The sequence below is a fragment of the Xyrauchen texanus genome, chromosome 32 (assembly GCF_025860055.1).
Source record: "Xyrauchen texanus isolate HMW12.3.18 chromosome 32, RBS_HiC_50CHRs, whole genome shotgun sequence".
NCBI lineage: Eukaryota > Metazoa > Chordata > Actinopteri > Cypriniformes > Catostomidae > Xyrauchen > Xyrauchen texanus.
The window spans coordinates 25,922,762-25,949,215 of NC_068307.1; the positions used below are offsets into that span (position 1 = coordinate 25,922,762).

At 38.8% G+C, this 26,454-nt stretch overlaps 1 protein-coding gene across 2 annotated transcripts in view; it reads left to right on the forward strand.

Moving 5' to 3' along the window:
- Positions 1-26,454, forward strand: part of LOC127625691 (isoleucine--tRNA ligase, cytoplasmic-like) — a 210,136-nt gene that overhangs the window by 61,585 nt on the left and 122,097 nt on the right. For both annotated transcript variants that reach the window (XM_052101027.1, XM_052101029.1), the window contains exons 11-12: positions 1,193-1,315; positions 13,586-13,677. In XM_052101027.1, coding sequence (XP_051956987.1) covers positions 1,193-1,315; positions 13,586-13,677 — 215 coding nt within the window. The remainder of the gene's footprint in view (positions 1-1,192; positions 1,316-13,585; positions 13,678-26,454) is intronic.

Genomic DNA, 26,454 nt, shown 5'->3' on the forward strand with positions numbered 1-26,454 from the left:
ATGCACCTGTATTCTGATTAACAATGATTTAAACTGGAACTGTAGTGGAACACAGTTACTAATATTTTGTATTTTAAATACATAATCCCGTTACATGTATTCCATTACTCCCCAAACCTGACCAAAGTGTTCCTAATTAAGTGCCTAGTGAGTGTATGTTGTGGCAGCAGACAAGTAAAGCATTTAGACAATTCATAAACTGGCTTCAAATGTCAGAATATTGTTTGTTTTATTTACATAGCATTGAACATATCCTTTTATTGTCCTTCTTCCTTCTGCGTTATTTTTGTACTATCAATCTGTGTACTCATCAGATTGATGCTTTTAAAGTGTCTCACTTTGGTCTGTGTTTTTAGGACTGAGTTTTTAAAACTTTAAAAAAAATGCTTCTTCAGATCCCTGCATTCTTTTGCGGTCCAGCTGTCTTTTAGCGGAAAATCCCTTCATCTATAGAAGGGTGCGCTGCCTGTTGCTCTCGTTGGTTTGTCAAGGTGGATTGCCTGTACAGCATGAGTCACACTGGCTGCTCCCTAATGCCACAGATTTGCAATAACATCAAGCTTGAAGTATTTCGATGGTAGAAACATTCCTAATTACAGATTTTTATGTACAGGCCGGGGGCATGATTAATTTTGTTGATTTCTTTGTTTCTTGACGTTATATTTCATATAATTAACGCACTAAATGAACATGTTAAATATAAATCCTTACTTTTAAGGAAATTAATCATTCTAGTTCACTTACATTGTTTTAATGAATCAGTTGACTCTTTGATTCAGTGACTCACATATAACCAGGGCTGCAGGTAGGAATTATTCGGCACAATTCTAAATGCGTTCATCGGGCCACCTTCCAGTCCATTGTCCAAACTTGGTGGACAGTTATCCCATCAGCATGGGCTACCCGGACGGGTTTCGTGGTTGCGGACTGTCTCCGTGTATATATCAGCGTCTCCCACTGAGTGCATTTAGATGCACTTTACAATATGGAATAGCCTTTCTGTGGACCCTCCCCTTTTTCCGGTGTATACCTTGTTGATAGCACTTTTCCAGTGTATTATTTTAAGAGTCAGAACACCCACACATTCACATTGAAAGGACTAATTTCTTAGAATTAGAAACACTTCTGGTAAACCCCTGTTGAAATGCAATTTCAGAGAAATCTTTGATGGATGTTGTACCTCTGTGCACAGGATGATTACCGTGTCTGCATGGACTACAAAATTATCCAGAGAGACTCTGTTCCCATCTGCCCTGTGGACCCGTCTGGTATCTTCACTTCAGAGGTCACTCACTTTGCTGGTCAATACGTGAAGGTATGGATAGTGGCCACTTCTCTATGACTTTGTGTTCACTGCAATTATTAATGCGATTTGTTTTTTAAACCTAATATTTAGGACTGACTGATCAAACTGCCATTTTTTAAGTGAAGTCTGATCGGTTTGTACAGTGTAGTCAATATCCAGTGTATCTAGATAGGTTGCTGTCATTGTAATTAACTTAAGTAAAAGTAACAGCACTATTAACTAGACTACATTTTTCAGTAGTGTGACAGTACTTTTTTTCTTTTAATTTTCACTTTAGTGTAACTTTTCCAGTAACAAGCTGCTTTACCCATGTAGTGGTATTGCATCACAAAAAGCATTTCAATTAGCAAGTTGGTTTTAGTTGTATTTAATATTCATGTATTTGTTATTTTATTTAATGTTGGCACCATAATTGTTTAATGTCACCCTAATTGTAGTAATTGTTCTTGTGTCAAAGGTAGACCAAGTGATATTTATTAAATTTTTTGGTTATTACTAAACTTTTTAAACACAAATTATTAAACAAAATTTTCAAAAAACAAAAAGAAAATGCTTAAAATGATTTACACACATGCATGCATGTTTTTGTCAAAAAATAGTGCTGCATAACAGAGCATTACAGCTGTGCTATATTGCTTTAATATAATTCAGTTGCTATTTATTATTATTATTATTATTATTATTATTATTCGTCATTGTAGTAGTAGTAGTGTTACAGTGACCGTTACATAACTATGCAGTAGTGATATATTTCTATATTTTTTCCATTTAAATTGAGCTTTTATTTTGGAGTAAAGATTCGGTAGCTTCTCACCTCCAGAAAAGCAGGTCGCTTCATGACCCAATCTGATTATTAAACTGCAAATGGCTGTAATTACAGTGGTAATAAAAAGTTTGTGAACCCTTTGGAATTACCCACATTTTTGCATTAATTATTCATAAAATGCCATCTGATCTTCACCTTCACCACAAGTCTTAAGAATAGATTAACACTATCTGCATAAAGTAATCATAAACACATATTGGTAGTTTTCATGTCTATTAAACATGGTGTTTAATTATTCACGGTCTATGCTGGAAAAAGTATGTGAACCTCTGGGCTTCTAACTTCTAAAAATAGGCACTCAACACCAAGACCTCATCCCAGCTGTGAAGCATGGTGAAGGAAGCATCATGGTTTGGGGCTGCTTTGCTACAGCAGGGCCTGGACGGCTTCCAATCATTGATGGGAACAAAGTGTATCAAGAGATTTTACAGGATAATGTCAGGGCAGTGGTCCCTCAGCTGGGTGATTCAGCAAGACAATGACCCAAAACACACAAGCAAATCGACAACAGAATGGTTAAAGAGGAAGAAAATGTGGGGTGTGGGTAGCTCAGTGAGTATTGACGCTGTCTACCACCCCTGTAGTCGCGAGTTCGAATCCAGGGTGAGCTGAGTGACTCAAGCCAGGTCTCCTAAGCAACCAAATTGGCCCGGTTGCTAGAGGAGGGTAGAGTCACATGGGGTAACCTCCTTGTGGTCGCGATTAGTGGTTCTCGCTGTCAATGGGTTGTGTGCTAATTTGTGCGTGGATCACGGAGAGATGCACGGATTGAAGAGCCTCTTGCATGTGCCGCTGCCAGTCATTACTGTAAATTATAATATCATCTAAATATCATCTGGCGTAAGCTGTATGCAGTCTGAGGATTCGGTCCATGAGATGCTGAATGGAAGCATCACAAATTGGTGCAATCCAAACGGTGTGGAGAAGACTGTTTTTTCGCAGGAAATTGGGGTCAGGGGGATCTGCCAATAACCCTTTGTCAAATCCAATGTTGAATAAAATAGAGTAAAATCAATCGAGCAACTCGTCATCACAGGGCATCAGTACGCATCAAATTTAGACACCGCGTTGACTTTTCTATAATCAACACAGAACCGTACAGAACCAATCGCTGTGGGATTTCTCTATTAACCCCATATCAAGCATTGCATCCAATTCTTCCCAAACTATTTTATTTTTGTGTTCGGGCAAGCAATAAGGACTGCTACGTACCACCACTCCTGGTTCGTTCTCTTTGTGGTGCTGGATGAGGTTTGTATGACCCGGTAGAGGGGAGAACACATCTGCAAATTCTTGTTGCAACTTGGCAACCAATGTGAGCTCATACGGTGAGAAGTGGTCTCCGCAAGTGACTGGAGTTTTATGATTAGGTTTTGTATTCACCTCCGGCCCCTCAGGATATATCACCTCAATTTCAGGAGGTTGAGGTGATATATTTGACGTGTGCCCCCTCTATTGGTTCGCTTAACCTCATAATCAAGTTCCCCCACTCGTCGTGTGACCTCAAGGGGTCATTGCCACTTGGTAAAAAATTTGGAGCTCGATGTGGGGAGTAAAACGAGAACCTTATTTCCCAGTGCAAATTCCCACAGCCGAGCTCCCGTTATGCAGTCGGCTCTGTCGTTCTTGAGGTTGGAACAAATTCTCCTGTGTTAGTTGCCCCAAAGTGTGGAGTTTTGCTCCAAGATCAAGAATGTACTGAAATTCATTCTTGCTATCTGAAGGTCCCTCCTCCCAAGCTTCGCGGATGACGTCAAGCACCCCGCGTGGACGCTGCCCATATTGCAGCCAGAATGGTGAAAACCCAGTGGAAGCTAACAAGACTTCTTGTACTGCAAATAACAGGGGATCAAGCCATTTATCCAAATTTCTAGCATCCTCGTACACAAAATCATGTTCTTAAGGGTTTTAATCAATTGCTCCACCAGGAGCGGAGTGTATGAGCGAAACATTTTTGCGGATTGTAAACTCTGGTGCAAATTGCTCGTGTAGTGTCTGTGACATAAAATTTGTGCCCTGATTGGTGAGGATTTTTTTCGGAATCCCCGCCCGGTAGATTATTTTGAAGTGTGCCTCCGCAACACTTACATGCTGATATGCTGCGCAGAGGCACTGCTTCCAGATATCGAATTGCATAATCCACTAGGACTAATACAAAATGATGTCTGCGTGCTGTCCGCTTTAATGGCCTGACGAGGTCCATGCCAATTCTCTCGAAGGGGACCTCAATTAGAGGAAGGTGGTGCAATGGTGCTTTGGATTCCCCAGCTGACATTCACAGCATGCTGCACACCACCTGCGGACATCACCACCAACGTCCTGCCTATAAAAACGGTCTATTAAGCAGTTCAGTGTCTTCCTTTCCCCTAGGTGACCTGCCATCGGATTATAATGAGCCGCCTGGAACACCATTTCCTGGCGGCTTCGTGGTATTAAGAGCTGGGTTGTATCTTTTGTATCTATCTGTTTGAGCGTCCTGCGTCACTCTATACAACCGCTCATTTATAATCGTAAAAAAGGGATATGAAAGTGCGAAACTTGGCCAGAGTTGTTGACCATCAATCACTCTCACTTGGTCGAAAGTGTGCTTAAGGGTTTCATCTCGCAACTACTCCAGAGGGAAATCCCCTTTGGGAAATCCCCTGAGGATGGGAGTGGCCGCAGCCTCTCTCCCTCCTCGCATCATCTTGACGTGGAGCTGACGAAGATGGCCCCTGCTCCACCTCCCCTGCCGGAGCATTGCACATTTCACATCTCAACACTTTGGTGCAGGAACTAACCGCATTCTCCACTCTGTTTTTTCCCCCCGGATTTAATCACCAGGGCAGGATAATGCAGGGTGCATTAACCTGCTGAAAGAGGCTACTGCCATCAGGGAATACTGTTGACATGAAGGGGTGTACGTGGTCATCAACAATCTTTTGGTAGGTGGTGCGTGTCAAATTAACATCCACATGAATGACAGGACCCAAGGTTTCCCAGCAGAACATTGCTCAGAACATCACACTGCCTTTACCGGCCTGCTGTCTTCCCATTGTGCATCCTGCTGCCATCTTTTTCCCTGGTAATTGACACACAAACACCCGGCCATCCACATGATTTAAAAGATAACGTGATAAAGGCATCAGTGAGCCTTGGGCGCCCATGACCCTGTTGCTGGTTAACCAGTTGTCCTTCCTTGGACCACTTTTGGTAGGTACTAATCACTGCATACGGGAACACCCCTCAAGACCTGCCATTTTGGAGATGCCCTGACCCTGTCATCTAGCCATCACAGTTAGGACTTTGTCACTCAGATCCTTACGCTTGCCCATTTTTCTTGTTTTTAACACATGAAATTCAAGAACTGACTGTTCACTTGCTGCCTAATATATCCCACCCCTTGACAGCTGCCATTGTAACGATATAATGTTATTCACGTCATCTGTCATTGGTTTTAATGTTGTGGCTAATCAGTGTATGTTAGTCTGATTATTTTGTCATAGATTTCAGATTTCAAAATGAATTGAGGAGTTGACCACATATATGAAATTATTGTAAGAAAATTTTTTTTTATACTGAGCTACTGTTTGTAAATATACCAATATATTGTGGTTCCCCGGCCTGAGGCAAAGGAGGGAGTGTGAGCCGAGGAGAGGGAAAAAGCTGAGCAGGATGCGGCATTTCGAGAGAGAGAGAGAGAGAGAGAGCTGCCCGTGTGCGTTTTATGTTTGTGTCTTTTTAAGTCAAGTCAATTTTATTTGTATAGCGCCTTTCACAACACACATCGTTTCAAAGCAGCTTTACAGAAGATCAGCATTAACAGATGATAAAACTGTAATGTCTATAAAGTCGATGAATTATCATTGTGTAATTAGATAAAATACGATTCTTAATCGTGTTTAAAAATAATTAAATAATAGCTATATTAATAACTCCAGTGAGCAAGCTGTAGGCGAATGTGGCAAGGAACACAAAACTCCTAGATGTAGATTAATGGAGAAAAATAACCTTGGGAGAAACCAGACTCACTGTGGGGGCCAGTTCCCCTCTGGCTAACATCATGAATATAATGTAAATATTACTTGTGTATAGTTAAAGTCATGGCTTAAAATTATTAAACTAAGTAAGTGTTAAGGGTCAGTGTTTAAACATCGATTGTGTTTGAACTGTAAGATAAATTACCAATGTCTTTGAAGTCCATCCTTGATTAATTGCAGAAGTTCACATAGATGCAATTGTCCTTGTTAATAGGCTGATGAAGGCTTTTGTTGGCAATAGTTAGTCTATGCATTCCATTTCAAGATCGTGTTGGCTGATGAAGGCTTTTGTTGGCAATAGTTAGTCTATGCATTCCATTTCAAGATCGTAGTCCATCAATAGGCCGAGGTGATTCAGGTTGGAGTTGGCACCAGTTCATCCTCTGAAGTCCATCATAATAGACTGAAGTGATGTTACATTTAGTCATCATCATTCAGCGACACGTAGCAGTGGAGTCCAACACGAAGCAGGAATGGTGCTGGATCCAGCCGAGGTTGAGACATGGAAACAAATAAAATAATATTAGCATAGATGCCATTACATTTATTGCAGTTAGAGATCATGCTCAATGTTTCTGGTTTCTGCTTCCGGCAGACCCAACTAAAGCAGCCTAATTGTGGGTTGGAGGATAAATTAGGTGTATGCCTGGCTAAATAGATGAGTCTTTAGTCTAGACTTAAACTGAGGGAGTGTTTCTGCATCTCGAACAGTGTTAGGGGGACTATTCCATAGTTTAGGAGCCAAATATGAAAAGGATCTACCTCCTTTTGTGGATTTTGATATTCTAGGAACAATTAACAGGCCAGAATTTTGCGATCTTAATGAACGTGTTGGAATATAGCGTGGTAGAAGATCACTTAAGTACTGCGGAGCTAGACCATTCAAAGCTTTGTTCGTAGTTTACAGAATTTTAAAATTAATATGGAATTTAACAGGTAGCCAATGTGACGATGATAAAATGAGGCTAATATGATCATATTTCTAGGTTCTTGTTAGCACTCTGGCTGCTACCAATTGAATTTTTCGGCAACAGAGAGCATGTGCCTTAATTTAGCAATATTTCTTAGGTGGAAGAATGCTGTTCTACAGTCATTTGTAATTTGATTTTCAAAGGTCAGATTGGTATCAAATACCTAAGTTCTTCACTGTTGAAGATGATGTAACAGTACATCCATCTAGAGTCAAATTATATTTTAGCGGCTTATTTTTTTATAGCAGTGGAAACTTATTCCATGATTCCTGATAATATCTCCCTGGAGAAGCATATACAAGAGAAAAGCAGAGGCCCTAAAACGGATCCCTGTGGCACTCCATATTTTACTTTTGTTTGGTTTGACAATTCCTTATTTACATAAACAAAATGGTAGCGGTCTGCTAAATATGACCTAAACCATGCTAATGCAACTCCACAAATTCCAACATAATTCTCCAGCCTATTCAAGAGAATGTCGTGATCTGTCGTGTCGAATGCAGCAATAAGATCTAAAAGCACTAGAAGAGAAATGCAGCCGCGATCAGATGATAAGAGGAAGTCATTTGTAACAAAGTGCAGTCTCTGTACTGTGATGAGGCCTAAATCCTGATTGAAATTCTTCATATATACTATTTCTCTGTAGAAATGAACATATTTGGGAGGATATACCTTTTCTAGTATTTTTGACATAAACGGGAGATTTGAAATCAGTCTATAATTAGCAAGTTCTCCAGGATCAAGTTGTGGCTTCTTAATAAGCGGTTTGATAATTACCATTTTAAAGTTTCTTTGGACATGTCCTAAGCATAGCGAGGAGTTAATGATATTAAGAAGAGGTTCTGAGATTACAGGAGATACCTCTTAAGAGCTTAGTTGGCATAGGATCTAACAAAAAAGTTGTGGCTTTTGATGTTTCGCTAAGTTTTGTTTGACCTATGACAGAGAAAGATTGAAGTTGCACGTGAGGAAAATGTTTAGGCACTGTTTTCTGGGGTGTGATGACATATGATTGCATAATTCCAATTTTATTTCTGATTATTTCAATTTTATCTGTAAAGAAATTCATGAAGTCATTACTCTTGAGATGTGACGTAATATCTGGTTCTGTTGAAGCTTTATTCCTAACGAATTTAGCCACAGTACTGAATAAACATCTAGGATTGTTGTGGTTATTTTCTATGAGTTTACTAAAATATGCTGACCTGGCAGTTTTTAGTGCCTGTCTGTAGCTACAGACACTATCCTTCCATGCACCACGAAATACTTCTAATTTTGTATTTTTCCACATGCGCTCCATTTTCCGAGCTGCTCTCTTAAGAGCATGAGTGTTATCATTGCACCATGGTGCAGGGCTTATTTCTTAAATTTTTTTAATCGAAGTGGGGCGACAATATCAAGGGTGCTAGAGAAGACTGCATTTATATTTTTTGTTATTTCAACAAGTTCTTCTGGGCTTTGGGGTTTATTGAGTGTATGAGATAGATCTGGAAGATTATTAGTGAAGCTATCTTTAGTGGTCGAAAGAATAGTTCTACCTGAACGATAGCGTGGTGTAAATTGAGTAACATTAGTTGATTGCAGCATACAAGAGGCGAGGTAATGATCAGAGATGTCATCGCTCTGCTGCTGAATTTCTATATTATCAACATCAACTCCATATGAAAGAATTAAATCTAGCGTATGATTATGGTGATGAGTTGGTCCTGTTACATTTTGTCTGACTCCAAGAGAGTTGAGAATATCAATAAATGCTAATCCCAATGTATCATTTTCATTATCTACGTGAATGTTGAAGTCACCAACAAATAAGGCTCTATCTACAGTAACTACAAGATCTAATTAAAAATTTGCATATTCACTAAGGAAACCAGAATAAGACCCGGGTGATCTAGCAAGGGTAAAAGGCGACAGAGATTTTTTTATTTATATTTGACGGTGTCACATTAAGCATTATTAGTTCAAAAGACTTACATTTATATCCTGTCCTCTGAGTAACACCAAAAACTTCACTATAAATTGTAGCAACACCACCTCCTCGACCCTTCAGATGAGGCTCATGTTTATAACAATAACCTGAGGGAGTAGATTCATTTAAACTAATATATTCATCCGGTTTAAGCAAGGTTTCAGTCAAACAGAGCGCATCTATGATCTGTAATCATTTCATTGACAATTAGTGCTTTGGTAGAAAGAGATCTAATGTTTAGTAGCCCTGTTTTTATATGATGTGTATTTTTTATTTGTTTATTTTGTTCAAGTTTGACCTTAATCAAAAATTTTTTTTAAAAATGATTTAGTGAGGGAATTGTGTTTGGTAGTTCGGGGAACAGACTCAGTCTCTATGAGATATCTAGATAATACAGTCTCTATGTGTTGTAGTTTATGTGACCATGAAAACCTTTAAGTTTTCATTAAACATTATTTTGATGGTTCGTCCTGTTTCCGGCTCCTCCTCGCCCATCTTAACTTTGTTTCACGAATACGGTTTTAAAATCTATGCAGAAGTACAGGTCTCTTCTCAGGTGTGTCATTCAGAAGATAGGCTTGATACATGATTGGATGACAGAAGAAAATGGTGCTGATATGGAGTGCTTATGTCAGAGGTTTAGATGCAAACAGAGACTGACAGAGGAACAATTTTTCCTTTTGAATTATGTCATCATAGTTCTTCTGTTATCTTACATTTTTACCACTCACAGTCAGTATCCCTTTCCTTGAACACTCATTCTCACAGCAGTAACTAGCTGCCACCTGCGTCTTTCAATCAGACCCTGTTGATTCTGTCTCACTGACAGCTTTTCAACATCTTTGATATATTTACAGAAATGTTTTAAATGACTTTTTTTTTGTTTTGTTTGTGAATTAAAGGGCAATTGTGTAATTGTGTCTATGATTGTCTATTTTAAATTACATATTTGCCTTTAATCCTCTGGGGTCGACGGACGCGCTGGCGCATCCTGCTGGATATTTTCGTCATTACAGCAGAAACAACTTAAAATACCCCATAATTTTTGGGTATACAGATAAGTGTAAGACATCATTAGAGACTATAAAGGTGTACTTTATTTGTGTACACTCACAATAACAACAAAATATTGTGCTTTTGTAAAATAAAGAAAATAAAACGGATGAGCTTTCAGCTGTCTCTGTGTTCACGAGCATATTTCAGAAACACGTCACTAAAATGAACTTAAATTCCGCGAATTCTTCTCACACAAACATGAAACATACACTCACCTAAAGGATTATTAGGAACACCATACTAATACTGTGTTTGACCCCCTTTCGCCTTCAGAACTGCCTTAATTCTATGTGGCATTGATTCAACAAGGTGCTGAAAGCATTCTTTAGAAATGTTGGCCCATATTGATAGGATAGCATCTTGCAGTTGATGGAGATTTGTGGAATGCACATCCAGGGCATGAAGCTCCCGTTCCACCACATCCCAAAGATGCTCTATTGGGTTGAGATCTGGTGACTGTGGGGGCCATTTTAGTACAGTGAACTCATTGTCATGTTCAAGAAACCAATTTGAAATTATTCGAGCTTTGTGACATGGTGTTTCATACAGATTACATTGCAGGAGAATATTTGCTGGAAGTAGCCATCAGAGGATGGGTACATGGTGGCCATAAAGGGATAGACATGGTCAGAAACAATGCTCACGTAGGCAGTGGCATTTAAACGATGCCCAATTGGCACTAAGGGGCCTAAAGTGTGCCAAGAAAACATCCCCCACACCATTACACCACCACCACCAGCCTGCACAGTGGTAACAAGGCATGATGGATCCATGTTCTCATTCTGTTTACGCCAAATTCTGACTCTACCATCTGAATGTCTCAACAGAAATCGAGACTCATCAGACCAGGCAACATTTTTCCAGTCTTCAACTGTCCAATTTTGGTGAGCTCTTGCAAATTGTAGCCTCTTTTTCCTTTTTGTCGTGGAGATGAGTGGTACCCGGTGGGGTCTTCTGCTGTTGTAGCCCATCCGCCTCAAGGTTGTGCGTGTTGTGGCTTCACAAATGCTTTGCTGCATACCTCGGTTGTAACGAGTGGTTATTTCAGGCAAAGTTGCTCTTCTATCAGCTTGAATCAGTCGGCCCATTCTCCTCTGACCTCTAGCATCAACAAGGCATTTTCGCCCACAGGACTGCCGCATACTGTATGTTTTTTCCTTTTCACACCATTCTTTGTAAACCCTAGAAATGGTTGTGCGTGAAAATCCCAGTAACTGAGCAGATTGTGAAATACTCAGACCGGCCCGTCTGGCACCAACAACCATGCCACACTCAGAATTGCTTAAATCACATTTCTTTCCCGTTCTGACATTCAGTTTGGAGTTCAGGAGATTGTCTTGACCAGGACTACACCCCTAAATGCATTGAAGCAACTGCCATGTGATTGGTTGATTAGATAATTGCATTAATGAGAAATTGAACAGGTGTTCCTAATAATCCTTTAGGTGAGTGTATGTCTAAAGAAAGCTTAAAATGTATAATTTTAAATAAAAAAATTCAAATTTAAAACAAATATTCTCCTGCAATGTAATCTGTATGAAACAAAGCGATGTACAGTTTTCCAGGCTCAGCTTCATTATCTGTAATGTGATCACACCCACCAGCAGAGTGCGCCATTCATACGCTAATGTGCTGAGACGATCAAGGGAAATGTACACGGCCCGACTGCGAGATTTAATATAAACACAACTCAACTTTTCTGCGGATGAGTTAACAGTTTCCTCAGAAGAAGAGCGGGACTCAGATGACTGACTCGTTATCATCAACAAAGCTTCTGCTTGCAAATATGTGTTCAGGTTAAATGCGTAAAATGCACTTTTAAATATGCCCATATTAGAAAATCAGCATATTATACTGATTTCTGAAGGATCATGTGACACTGAAGACTGCAGTAATGATGCTGAAAATTCAGCTTTGATCACAAATTGCATTTTACAATATATTCAAATAGAAAACTGTTCTTTTAAATTGTAAAATTAGTTCACACAATGTTTTTACTGTATATTGGATCAAATAAATTCTTGGTGAGCAGAAGAGACTTCTTTTAATGGTAGTGTAGGTCTGAAATTAAGTAAAGTCTTTGTGTAAAGAAAATATTTAGTCAGATTACTTCTTTTAACTTAAAACTTGATTTTGATAATTAAGTCTCCTCACATTCATTCTCTTTGTCACATTCCTCATTTATAGGCCCAGAGGAGGGGTCTTTGTGTCCTCAGGTGTGAATCAAATAAATATTCATGATAGTTCATGCCTCCTCGCATATTACCATTCAACACAAAAATTGTCATACAAAAGTTCAATTACTATATTGTTTTGTATGAATGCGTGATCAGGATGATTTTCACATTATTTTGTAGCAAAAACTCTAGGCTACAAGATCCAGTTCTCAAAAGTATTGTGGACAAATGTTTAGTATGTGTTATATGGCCTTATTTCAGTGACTTAAAATTTAAGTTTTTTCAAAAACCACACATAAACATTATTTTCTCAAAAATACAAACCTGTACATATAAGTTGCTCACATTTTATTGTAGCCCAGTTTGTGCTGAATACAATGTTATCAGACTTTAGCCGTTAATATGTTTTTGAGCAACTGAAAAAAGCACAAATGTCAAGGCATGTCAAAACTTCTCCAGGGCCCAAAACACCCTCAGACCCCAGAGGGTTAACTACAGAAATTCCTGTAAAAATGAAGACATTGTATAATTGTATTTATCAGATATGCGCTCCTCACAAGAAGGCTGTTCAAAACAGTATGCAACATATTTATTTTAGACTTAGGTAGCAGGAGAAACATCTCTTCAGTAAAGAGGACAAACAGGTATGCATTCATGGGTAAAGGATCTCACAAAATCACAATACTTCTTCAATGCCCAATACAATTGGTATCACTTCAGTTTTTCATGTGATGTTATGGAAAAACTGATCTTCTAGTGAGCCTTAAATGTACAATCCCACAGTACATAATAATAATAATCACTGCAGGGTCTTTTTTAATACATAATGGGTTAAAGTCTTCTCCAGGACCATACACATACCCTTCATATTGTCTGGTAGATTAAGAAAAGGTTCCTAAAGTGGTAAAATCCAATTATGCATGAGACAGGAAGCCAATTCAGTCTCAATCTGCTACAAGGACACAGTGGACAAGTTTCCATTAAAGTGAATTAATATGACTTTTGAAAGGCACTAAATGAAAAGTGCAGCCAACTACATGAGCCTAACTTCGGGAGCTGGTTTGTGTGCTTGGTCAAAGACAAAAAAACTATAGGCCTGTAAGATTCACTCCGCTGAGCTGGCTTTATATCTTTATCTACAGTGGGGCTCAGGACAGCGCTGGCTATATAGAAATGTATTATTCTTTAATGGTCACACTTTTTATTCACAGCACGCACTTAACACTCTCCTCTTTGTTCTTTATGACCTCAATGCTTTCAGGATGCAGACAAAAACATTATCAAGTGGCTGAGGGAGAATGGTCGTCTTGTGAATGCCAGCTCTCTCAAGCATAGCTACCCTTTCTGCTGGAGGTGAGTGCTGAGAAATTATGAAAACCATTTAATTTGCATTGCGTTTTTCAAATGCATGTTTATTCATACAGAATCTGAATGAACAAAACAAATGCATCATTTAATTGTCCTTTTAGCACCTAAGATTCAATAATGTTGCATACAATCTATTAGACAGATTTTATAGATATTCTTGTTCTTATTCTAGCAACAAATACATGCGCTATATACTTCATTATTATTTTTTTTTCCCACCTGTATTTTGACTATCCCAACAGTGGATAGTCAACCAGAGTAAGCTTTTTACTGCTTTTCACCGTGTGAACGAGCCTTTAGCAGCTCTAAACCACTAAGGGGTGCAATAACCATATAATTTCAACAGGCCATAGCCGAATGCCTTGGAGCTCTTTCTCCCAACATATAACGTCCATTCAGCTGGAGTTGGTAAGGGCAAGTTAAGCTTGTTTTGCCAACTGCCATAAAAAAGAAAAGAGGAGAGAAAACAACAACTAAAAACACCACAGTATTTCTTTTCTGGCTAAACGTTGCAATGAAGACGCATGATAAATACTTTCCCGAAGAATTCAGCGTTCACAAGGACGTCCATTAGAGAGTTATTTGTTTGCATTTATTTATTCACATTTCATTAGAGAGAATTATAATTTGTTAGTGTACATATGCACAGATGTTATGAGTATCATTAGACCATTATTCAAACAATTGTGACTTCCAGAAACTGTTAAGACTCTAAACCTGTGCTTTCTTTTAATGTGCAGATAGGAAAACCCATATTTTCGAAAATTTTTAAGTTTTTAAACAGGAATATCAAATGTGAATTAATTAATTTATATGTATACCATTGTGTCATTATGTTATATTCTCCTGGCAATAAAAATGAAAGAATAAGTAAACAGAATCATTGTTTATGGGAGCAGAATACTTATCAAATGAAATATTGTCAAATACTGTATTTGAAAAAGAATAACAATTTTCCATTTCATGAATTAGGGTGGAAGTTAGTACTGTGACCACATTTGTATAACATTTGTCTCAAGACCTGCGTTAAGAGTTTTACGCTAAACGTGGTATAACCAGAAACGCTATGCAGTTTAATCCCATAGGTTACAAGCTTTGTTATTCATTATCTGTCGCAGTATTTTATTAGTATATATTTGCTATAAACCAATGTTTCCCCAAAGCTTGGTAAAATGTATAATTTTTTGGAGTGATTATTTCCATTCAGTTACCCCAACAGTCAATTGGCAACATAGAAATACACAACAAAGTGCGCTGAGAGTGTCGCTCCAATGGCATGGAGCATAACGCTGATGTGTTTGGATGACCAGAGTTCGGTTCTGCATTTGGCTTATTATATTTCTCATTCTATTTCATGTCTTAACTATTAATATATTTTAAATAAAAAAATTATATAAAGGTAGTTTTAGTATAGTAATATTATAGTAACCATGATGTTTTGGCAGTTACTACAGTAATATGGTGTTAATATAGTAACTGTAGACTTAAATGTTCATGCTGATTAGTATTATTATTATTCATAGTTATTTAGTAGTAGTATTAATTTTGTAGCATTATTAATCATGTATACTTTTATATTATGATGTTTTGTATCATTGCATTAGTTTTTTTATTATGTTTTAAGTTTCTATATATGTCACACACATCTAAACTAGAGTATTTTCCAAAGAACATTCCAGAAGACATATGGTTTAAATTATGCTAGGGGAGTATTTGGGGTCTGCTTTAGACAAAGGAATGTCTATGTTGTTATTTTCCCCTATGGATGGACTTAAATATGCCCTGTTTGAGTATGCTCTTCAGAGAAAGATGAGCGAGACCAAGAAAGATGGGAAACCCTTGCATAACATGCTTTTTCACCTGTCTGATATTTAAAAGGAATTAATACATTTACTGTTTCTTGGCAAATCTTACTGGAGTGGCTCCATGACTTAACAAAGGGGAAAAAGACCTACATTTAAAGTCTTAATAACCATGTTTAATTTTAGGGTAACAATTATTTTACTGCAAAATACCATGGTGATACCATGGTTATTTTATCTGTAGAGGATATCAGGTCAGATCTGTACTTCAATTAGTTTAGTGCATTATTTAGGCCTTTAGAACCCTTTGAACACTTTTTATCTAAACATTTTTCTAGAAACTTTTTTTTTAACAGACATTTTAAATACCCAGCGTTTCAGTGATTCACACCTTAACTCGATGGGTGAGAAGGTGTTTAAATCTTGTTTAAGCTGAAAAGGGTGCAGTGGGATTTCTAATGTTGCCAGGCAAGAACACAATAGATTACATTAGCAACATATATTGAAAAAGTATATTTAGACTAATAACAACAAATGTTTCGACAAGAAAGACACTTAGATTTCATACAATGTCATAATCTGACAAGACCATCATACAATGAACGTGAAGCACAAGGACGCATTGCTTGCAAAAGTGCATCATTTCACACTGAATTTTTAACATAAATGTGTTCACAGCTGTTATCGCCAGCTAATAGCTCAAACTGATAATGCGGTATTATGTTGCGCCGATCATGTTGTTTTATTTGTAAAATTTTTTCTCAATTTTGATTGCCCAATTCCCAATGCGCACTAAGTCCTCATGGTGGCGTAGTTATTTGCCTCAATCCGGGTGGTGGAGAATGAATCTCAGTTGCCTCTGCATCTGAGATCGTCAATTTGTGCATCTTATCCCGTGGCATGTGGAGGCATCACACTATTCTCTCCGGCATCCATGCACAACTCAACACGCGCCCCACAGAGAGTGAACAACATTATAGCGACCATGAGGAGGTTACCCCGTGTGACTCTACCCTCCTTAGCAACCGGGCAAATTTGGTTGCTTAGGAGACCTGGCTGGAGTCACTCAGCACGTCCTGGATTCAAACTTGTGATTCCAGGGCTGGTAGTCAGCATCTTTGCAGTGTCTACTGCAGATCGTTCTGATTCAGAAAAATCAGAAGTTTTTTATTTTTTTGTCTTTCGTCATTCTGCGGTTAGAGTTAATTATACCACTTATTTTCATCTGTACATGGATACCAACATTATGTAGTATGCTTATTCAGAACTCAACCCCATATAAACCATATAGGTTTTAGTCTTACACCTTGACTATCCGGGTCAATTTTAGCTCAGGTTAACGGCATTAATTAAATGCATTGTTGTTGTTTTTTCATTATGGCTAACATATTAAATTATGAATGTTCACAATGTGTTTTCGTTTTGATTTTCAAGAAGATAATTAAAGGGTAACTAAACACCTGCTCAGAGTCTGACTCCACCCACTAGAAATATTTGAAAATGCAGGAAAAGTGGGCAGACCCCGGCGGGGATAGAGGAACGAACCGAGTCGCGGGGCTGAGCGGGGGAGGGGGCACCTGAGACTCGTAGTGACGGATTAATTGACAGCTGCTGTCAGACTCTATGTTATTATTATTCCTCACACGGTCGCAAGACGACATGTACATGAATCTGGCGTGGTGAGCTGGAACCTGCTTACGTCAGCTGTCACCGCTTACGTCACGAAGTACCGCAACAGCCAATAGGAAAATTCAACTGCAGTAGCCACCGTTCAACCTGAAGAGGGCAGCACTCAGACGTTTTTACACCATATATTGTAGAATTAAAACACTTGTCAAAAAAATTTCTTGAATCAATGACCAGTACTAATAAAGCCCCATGCTTACAGATCATTAACTAAAAAAAGTTGGTTTAGGGTTTAGTTACCCTTTAAATGGCTAATATCTATGAAGCAACAGTTTTATTTATTGAAAGGCTGACATTCGAACATTTGTTTCTGTAGATCAACTCATGAGCTAACTAATCTATAACTTAAATGATATAATATAGATAAATATATAATATAGATAAAATATAGCTGCAAGCAGCAATGCAGATTCCTCATCAAAATGGCAAATTATTTAAAATTGATCAGTAGAGGGTTGGGGTTAAACCCTCCCAATGGAGGAATCCAATGGAGTTTTTCTGTCTGAATCCTAAATTAAAAAATTTCAGTGTACAGGAAAATCCATCATGCCGGACCTTATGGATCCGGCATGTGAGAAATGAGGCATGTACACAAAGTTTCAAAAGAATTGGATAAATGGGGTGGAAATGACATCACTTTGAAAAAAGGACATGTGGGCATGGCCTATAGCGCCCCCAAAGGGCAAATGTGGGCCATTTTTGGTGTGGGGTTCCTGTTGGCCTGTAGTATCAATGTACACAATTAGAACATTTTTGACCATAAAATGACTTTTTGGGGCATGGCTTGTAGCTTCCCCTAAGGGCAAATGTGGGCCATTATTGGTTTAGGGGTTACCGTTGGCCTGTAGTATCAATGTACAAAATTAGAAAATTTTTGACCTGAAAATGGGACTTTTGGGCATGGCCTGTAGCGCCCCCTAAGGGCGAATGTGGGCTATTCTTTGCACAGTACTAAAGAGTTAAGTCATCTTGAAAAATGTTATGTTTGAAAAACTATCAGTCAAAATTACATTTGATTTAATGACACATATATATTGAGGCAATGTAGACATTTACATAAATACGCCCCTTTCAGACATTTTGTGTTGTAATCATTTTTGCTAAGCAACAAATTGAAAGACATCAATTCTAAACATGGGTACCACATTTCAAGTCAATTGGAGCTATGGTTTAGGAGAAGATCTTTAGGTTTTATTAAGATCTTAGAGTAGGTTTTCCCAAATTTTCACTGTTCAGGAAAATCTATCATGGTGGAAATTATGGGTCCTTGAGGCATTTTGTTCCCCATGAGAAATGAGGCATGTACACCAAATTTCAGAAGAATTGGACAAATGGGGTGGAAATATTCATTTTGATAATGGGACTTCTGGGCGTGGCCTGTATTGCCCCCTATGATGTTCTGCTGTTTCGAGAGAAAAATCTAGCAGGACGTCACACCAGCGCCTATGTCGACCCCTGGAATAATTGCAGAATTCAATATAATGATACCCGATTTCTTTCTCAACTGTTTATGTTCACTTGAGACATAACAGACTCCCCAATATATCATGTATTTTTACATATTGTTGTATGAAATTGTCCGTTCAAACGCAAGAAGCAGCGAAAGCGATCTCATCGGGGTGCGTGCGTTAGACACGGCGCGGCTCGCTGTCACGCAAACTGCTCGCAAACATTTATTTGAGTTGTTTTGCCATTTGTGGAGTTGAATAGTGTAAAATCGCTTGAATATTAAAACTGGCAAGCATTAAAACACACAATTGACAGACCTTCGTGCAGACGCAAGCAAAATTAATCTGGCTTCTAAGTCTGGAGCTCCACCCACTAGTAGACAGAATTGCTCCATTAGAGATTTTTCCAGTAGAGGTGCATTTGGTAGACAGAGTTACTCCAATAGAGGGAGCCACTTTGCTCAGCCAATGTAGGATTTTACTTGTAGACCGTATTAATCCAGTAGATGAGGCTTTTTTGCTCAGCCATTGTGAATCGATGGGATTTTTTAAATTTTTGATTGTCATTTATATTAAAATCTTAAGTTGCATCAGGTAAATAAGACATACCAGCAAACTTCAGAACAGTCCCCAGGCCTGTGGCGAGTATGGTGCTTGTAGTATTAAAGCTCTTGGAGGTAAGGCTGTTGAAATTTTATTCTCAGAAAAATACAAAAATAGTATTAATAATAAGTTTATATAACATAACAATATGTTGGCTTTCTCAAGCCAACATAGTTATGTCATCTTGAAGCATGTTAGGTTTGAAAAACCATCAGTCAAAATTACAGTTTGTATATGCTGAGGCAATGTGGTCATTTACATAAACACGCCCCTTTCAGCCATTTTGTATTGTATTCATTTTTTCTAAATAACAAATTGAAAGACATCAATTCTACACATGGGTACCAAATGTCAAATCAATTGCATCTACGGTTCAAGAGAAGAAGAGTTTTGTAGCTGTCCCCAAATTTTCACTGTACAGGCTTTTTTGTTCCCAATGAGAAATGAGGCATGTACACCAAATTTCAGAATAATTGGACAAATGGGGTGGAAATACCATCATTTTGAAAATGGGACATTTGGGCGTGGCCTGTAGCGAACCGCTAATGGCGAATGTGGGCAATTCTTTGCACAGTACTTCAGAGGGATGTTATCTTGAAGCATGTTAGGTTTGAAAAACCATCAGTCAAAATTACATTTGATTTATTGACATATATATTGAGGCACTGTGTAAACACGCCCCTTTCAGCCATTTTGTATTACGTTTTCAAAGACATAAATTCAAGTCAATTGGAGCTACGGTTCAGGAGAAGAAGAGTTTTGTAGGTTTTCCCAAATTTTCACTGTACAGGAAAATCCATCATGGTGGAAGTTATGGGTCCTTTTTTTGTTCCCCGTGAGAAATGAGGCATGTACACAAAGTTTCAAAAGAATTGGACAAATGGGGTGGAAATGGCTTAACTTTGAAAATATTTTTTTTGGCCGTGGCCTGTAGCGCCACCTATGGGCGAATGTAGGCCATTCTTGGTGTGGGGGTACCCGTTGGCATGGAGTATCAATCTGCCAATTTAGAAAATTTTTGACCAGTGATTTTTTTTATCTATTGGGGCTCAAGGAGAATAATAATAATACTGTCAATTACAATAGATTTCCTACCGGAGGAATCTAATAATAAAACCGTCAATAACAATAGATTTATTAATTACAATAGATCCGGAGGAATCTAATAATAATAATAATAATAATAAAACAGTCAATAACAATAGATTTCCTCCTACCGGAGGAATCTAATAATAATATTAACAATTTCATCATAACAACTTTCACATTCATCACACTACTTAAACAATTGTGCCAAAAGTGTCCCTTTGCGCCTCCTGCCGATGATTTTGCGAAAGAGTCTCACGTGTTGCATCTTAAAACTTCAACCTGCTGTCTTGACACACTCCCCACAACATTTTTCCTAGACAGATTGGAAATCTTGGTAGGGCTCTCTGGGATGGTCCTCTGCTGGTTTATGTCATATCCAGATGTGAACATGGGCAACTATGAATCTGAGTGGACATCCATGACGTGCGGAGCCCCACAAGGCTCAATTCTTGCACCGCTCCTGTTCAACCTGTATATATTCTCACTAGGCCAAATTATGAAAAGAACCAAATTGCATACCATAGCTATGCAGATGATACCCAGATCTATCTAGCCATATCGCCAAATGACTACAGCCCTGTAGACTCTCTGTGTCTGTGCATTCCTGAATTTAACAGTTGGATGTGCCAAAACTTCCTTCATTTAAACAATGACAAGATAGAGGTCATTGTAATTGGCAACGAAGGTGAAATTGCAAAGGTGAATACATACCTTGACTCCAAGGGCTTAAAGACAAAAAAAATATAGCCAGGATTAGATGTTTTGTATCCAGTCAAGACTTGGAGAAACTTGTTTGTGCATTAGGGTAGATTAGATTACTGTAGATTACTGCAATATAGATTAGACTAAAATCCCAAATCTGATTTTTTTTTTCCAATCACTATTGATGTTGTGCAGTGTAGAGATCAGTCAATATGTAATTATTGAAACATGCCTGATGACAATATAATTGAAATATCTCCAAAAATGAATACATATTGATGATAACTGGTATCTAATTGAATCTAATACAATTAGAAAATCACTGCCAATTTCCAGCCCTACAAATATTAGCTGATGTTTTAGTTTTACTGATAACAGCCTTCTCACTATTTAGGGCCCTTACATAGTCAACGCATCGGTACGCGTACGCGTCGCTACGCTTCGGCCGCCATTATGCGTCGATGCGTAGCCAAATGTGTCGTCCTAGTTTTTGATACGTGACGCACCGATGCACGCAATACTATGCGTTGTCTGTGGGGGCGACATTGCAAGTATTGTACATTTAATTCAAGTATATTATGCTTACAGAAGAAGATTTGAATACAATGGCGGGCGAAGAGGAAAAATTATGCGAGCTTATACGCATACATCCGCATTTATATGAGAGTTCGTCGCAATTACACTCCAATAAAATAGCGTTGGAAAATGCCTGGAGGGAGGTTGCAACCGCGATGGGTAAGACCATAGATAAGGTGAAAACGGAAACATGTTAGCATGATGCTATCACGTTTTTAGCATGTTTTAGCTAGCATGTGTTAGCATGATGCTAACACGTTTTTAGCATGTTTTAGCACTTCGCTATGCGATGATAGCATGTGTTACCATGATGGTAGCAAATTTTTAGCATGTTTTAACACTTCGCTAGGCGATGCTAACATGTGTTAGCATGATGCTAGCATGTTTTAGCATGTTTTAGCACTTCGCTAGGCGATGCTAGCATGTGTTAGCGTGATGCTAGCACGTTTTTAGCATGTTTTAGGGTGTGGCTATGAAGATTTTAGGTCATTACTTATTGGCTGCTTGATAATATAAATCCTCTGAGGGAGAGAGAGAGGGAGAGATGCAGGGCTGACTTTTTGTCTGTGTGTGTGAAAATGTCAGTTGGGATTTGAATTTCTGAACATTCCGCAATGTTAAGTGAATGGGACTTTTTTGGCCGCTTTTTCGTCCGCTGTGCGAACATCGTACACCCGATCGCTTGGTAATAATAATAACAATAAGAAAAACTAGAATGTACATTTCCTGAAGAAAATGTGAGTGGTGCTTGCTGTGGCAAAACACGTCAAATAGCGTTTTATAACTGCTGAGATATGTGTTTTTTTTACTCGGTTGCTAGGGTAACCCCATCTGGTTGCTAGGCAGTTACCATAATGATACTAATCAAGTCTCCTTGCCATCCTGATTGAAATAAGTCAACCCGGAAGTCTCTACGTTTTTGTGATGCAGAGATATGTGATTTGTTAGTCGGTTGCTAGGGTAACCCCATCTGGTTGCTAGGCAGTTACCATAGTGATACTAATGAAGTGTCCTTGCCATCCTGATTGAAATATGTCAACCCGGATGTATCTATGTTTTTCTGATGCAGAGATATGTGATTTGTTACTCGGTTGCTAGGGTAACACCATCTGGTTGCTAGGCAGTTACCATAGTGATACTAATCAAGTCTCTTTGCCATCCTGATTGAAATAAGTCAACCCGGAAGTCACTACGTTTTTGTGATGCAGAGATATGTGATTTGTTACTCGGTTGCTAGGGTAACCCCATCTGGTTGCTAGGCAGTTACCATAGTGATACAAATGAAGTGTCTTTGCCAGCCTGATTGAAATAAGTCAACCCGGAAGTCTCTACGTTTTTGTGATGCAGAGATATGTGATTTGTTAGTCGGTTGCTAGGGTAACCCCATCTGGTTGCTAGGCAGTTACCATAGTGATACTAATGAAGTCTCCTTGCCATCGTGATTGAAATAAGTGAACCCGGAAGTTTCTACGTTTTTGTGATGCAGAGATATGTGATTTGTTACTCGGTTGCTAGGGTAACCCCATCTGGTTGCTAGGCAGTTACCATAGTGATACTTATCAAGTGTCCTTGCCATCCTTATTGAAATAAACCAACCCAGAAGTCTCTCTGATTTTCTGGTGCAGAGATATATTTATTGCTAAACGGTTGCTAGGGTAACCCCATGTGGTTGCTAGGCAGTTACCATAGTGATACTTATGAAGTCTCCTTGCCATCCTGAGTGAAATAAACCAACCCAGAAATCTCTACGTTTTTCTGATGCAGAGATATGTGATTTGTTACTTTGTTGCTAGGGTAACCCCATCTGGTTGCTAGGCAGTTACCATAGTGATACTAATCAAGTCTCCTTGCCTTGCTGATTGAAATAAGCAGGCATGAAAACTCCTCACCTTTCGGCGAATTTCGCCGTTTTAAAAACAAAATGGGTCACCTACGTGACTTGTGCAGATCCGATGAAAAAACATTTGGGGTGGTGGGGGGTGATGTATCTATAGTTACCATAAACTTCGCGGCTTTAAAAACCAATCATCATTCCTAATGCCGAAACCTGACAGCCAATCCGAGTCAGAGTACCTGCTATATCTCTATAGTTACCATAAACTTCGCGGCTTTAAATACCAATCATCATTCCTAATGCCGACTGACAGCCAATCCGAGTCAGAGAGTACGGCAGAATTTTTTTCAAAGTCACACCGCGAATCTGACAACTGGACACCACACCGCAAGTCTGATAACTGGACACACTGCCGAACAAAGACAGTTCTGCACGTCGAAAAGCAAGCCTGAGGTAAGTTAGCTTACAATGTTATTTGCATTCTCTATGGGTTCGGGAGGGCTCGCGACTAACGTGCTTTCATACAGTACGTGACCTTAACTTGTGCAGCGATTGGTGGAAACAAATATACCTCTATTAATAATATTTAACGAAGTGACTTCCAATAATTTCCTCAGTGCATAACTTACTTGATTCCACAGACATATTCTCCATCTGTAAATGTTAGAAAGTTATGCAAATATTTCCATTTTGCTGTCATGAGTGGATCGAGCCTTCAGCAGGCTAAACTTCCGTGAACGAGCATGCGCGCCGAACAGACGGAGCGCTAATAGAATAGGAGCCTAATAATTCTGACTAAAATATACATTAACACTAAATAATAAATAGATTTTGCTAATATATTTGTTGTTGATGGTGAACATAAATGTGCTAGAGAATTTCAAACCTACAAGTGTATTTTTATGATATCAGTTTTGTTTTTATTTTCATTTTAAGTTTAGTAAATTTTACTACTTCTTTAAAAAGCATTATTTTGTTTTTAGATCGTAATGTTTGCAATGTTAGAGTGTAATGTGATTTGACCCCTTTTTTGGATAGACTGAAAGGTTGCATTCACTGTTTGTTTTCATAGCCTTCAATATGAACATTGTTTGTAGGACAATATTTACCAGGATATGAAATAACTTTTTTTTTGTTTAAATTAAATACAGATTTTTAAAAAAAAAAGAAAAGAAAAAAAAAGTTAAATACTGAGATTATACCATCGCCATTTAGCCCCAAAATTCAGATTTCTTTGGCAATTGCCCAACCATATTGTATTCTTATTGTATACGTATTCTTCTCACCTTTTTTACCCCTGACCAGTTTTCATGCCTGAATAAGTCAACCCGGAAGTCTCTATGTTTTTTTGATGCAGAGATATGTGATTTGCTACTCGGTTGCTAGGGTAAGCCCATCTGGTTGCTAGGCAGTTACCATAGTGATACAAATGAAGTGTCCTTGCCATCCTGATTGAATTAAGTCAACCCGGAAGCCTCTATGTTTTTCTGATGCAGAGATATGTGATTTGTTAGTGGGTTGCTAGGGTAACCCCATCTGGTTGCTAGGCAGTTACCATAGTGATACTAATGAAGTCTCCTTGCCATCCTGATTGAAATAAGTCAACCCGGAAGTCTCTACTTTTTGTGATGCAGAGATATGTGATTTGTTAGTCGGTTGCTAGGGTAACCCCATTTGGTTGCTAGGCAGTTACCATAGTTATAGTAATCAAGTGTCCTTGCCATCCTGATTGAAATAAGTCAACCCGGAAGTCTCTAGGTTTTTCTGATGCAGATATGTGATTTGTTACTCTGTTGCTAGGGTAACCCCATCTGGTTGCTAGGCAGTTACCATAGTGATGGTAATCAAGTCTCCTTGCCATCCTGATTGAAATAAATCAACCCAGAAGTCTCTCTGATTTTCTGGTGCAGAGATATGTGATTATTACTTGGTTGCTAGGGTAACCCCATCTGGTTGCTAGGCAGTTACCATAGTGATACTAATGAAGTGTCCTTGCCATCCTGGTTGAAATAAATCAACCCAGAAGTCTGTAGGATTTTCTGGTGCAGAAATATGTGATTTGTTACTCGGTTGCTAGGGTACTGTGTTTTGTTGCTAAGGAGTGGCTTGGCAGCTGCCAATCATGAATCTCCAAAGGCTGCTTGTCAGTATGAATGATATAAACCAACTCCCATGCCTCTGTGACATTCAGAATGGAAGATATCCCTCTATGGATTTTGGTTGCTAAGGTGCTCGACAATGGTTGCTAGGGAGGGGCTAGGAAGTGTTGAGGTGATTCATGATTGGCTGTTTGCTGCCCCGAGTCAAACGAGACCACCCTTGTGTTTCTATGACACTTCTATCCGGAGATATTCCTTTGATGTCTTTCATTAGAAGTCTATGGGACTTGTTGCTAAGGTGCTTTAAATTGTTGTTAGGGCGTGGCTTGATAGCTTCACAATGATCCCGAGAGACGGATTGGTCATATGAGTAAAATGAGTCCGCCCCCTTGTCTCTATGACACTGTGATCCAGAGCTATGTTCAATACAAAATGCCTATTTCATGGTCCGTCCTACACCATTGTAAGTCAATGGGGGCAACTTTGGGCAGCTCCTGCCCCCCAGGGGTGCAACATTTACCCCATATTGAGGCATGCTCTTACAGAGCCTGCCAGCCTCTTCAAATGTAGCAAATGACACGTTTCTGCGAAATCCTGGCTCGGAGCTGTGATGCGTCAAAATTTGTCGCAATGTTAAGTCTATGGGATTTTTCGGCCGCTTTTTTGCCCCTGGGGCAAATACCGTACCCCCGATCGCTTTTAAAAGTCATAGCACACGTGTCCTCAATAGGCCGTTCGATTTGACACCTCATTCGTGGGTCTACGCCAAACGGTGCGGGACGAGTTAGGTGCCGAAGTTTTGTACGGAGATATAAAAATAAAAACTAGATGGGTACATTTCCTGAAGAAAATGTGAGTGGTGCTTGCCGTGGCAAAACTCGTCAAACAGCATGTTGTAACTGGAAAACAACAAAAATTATGGT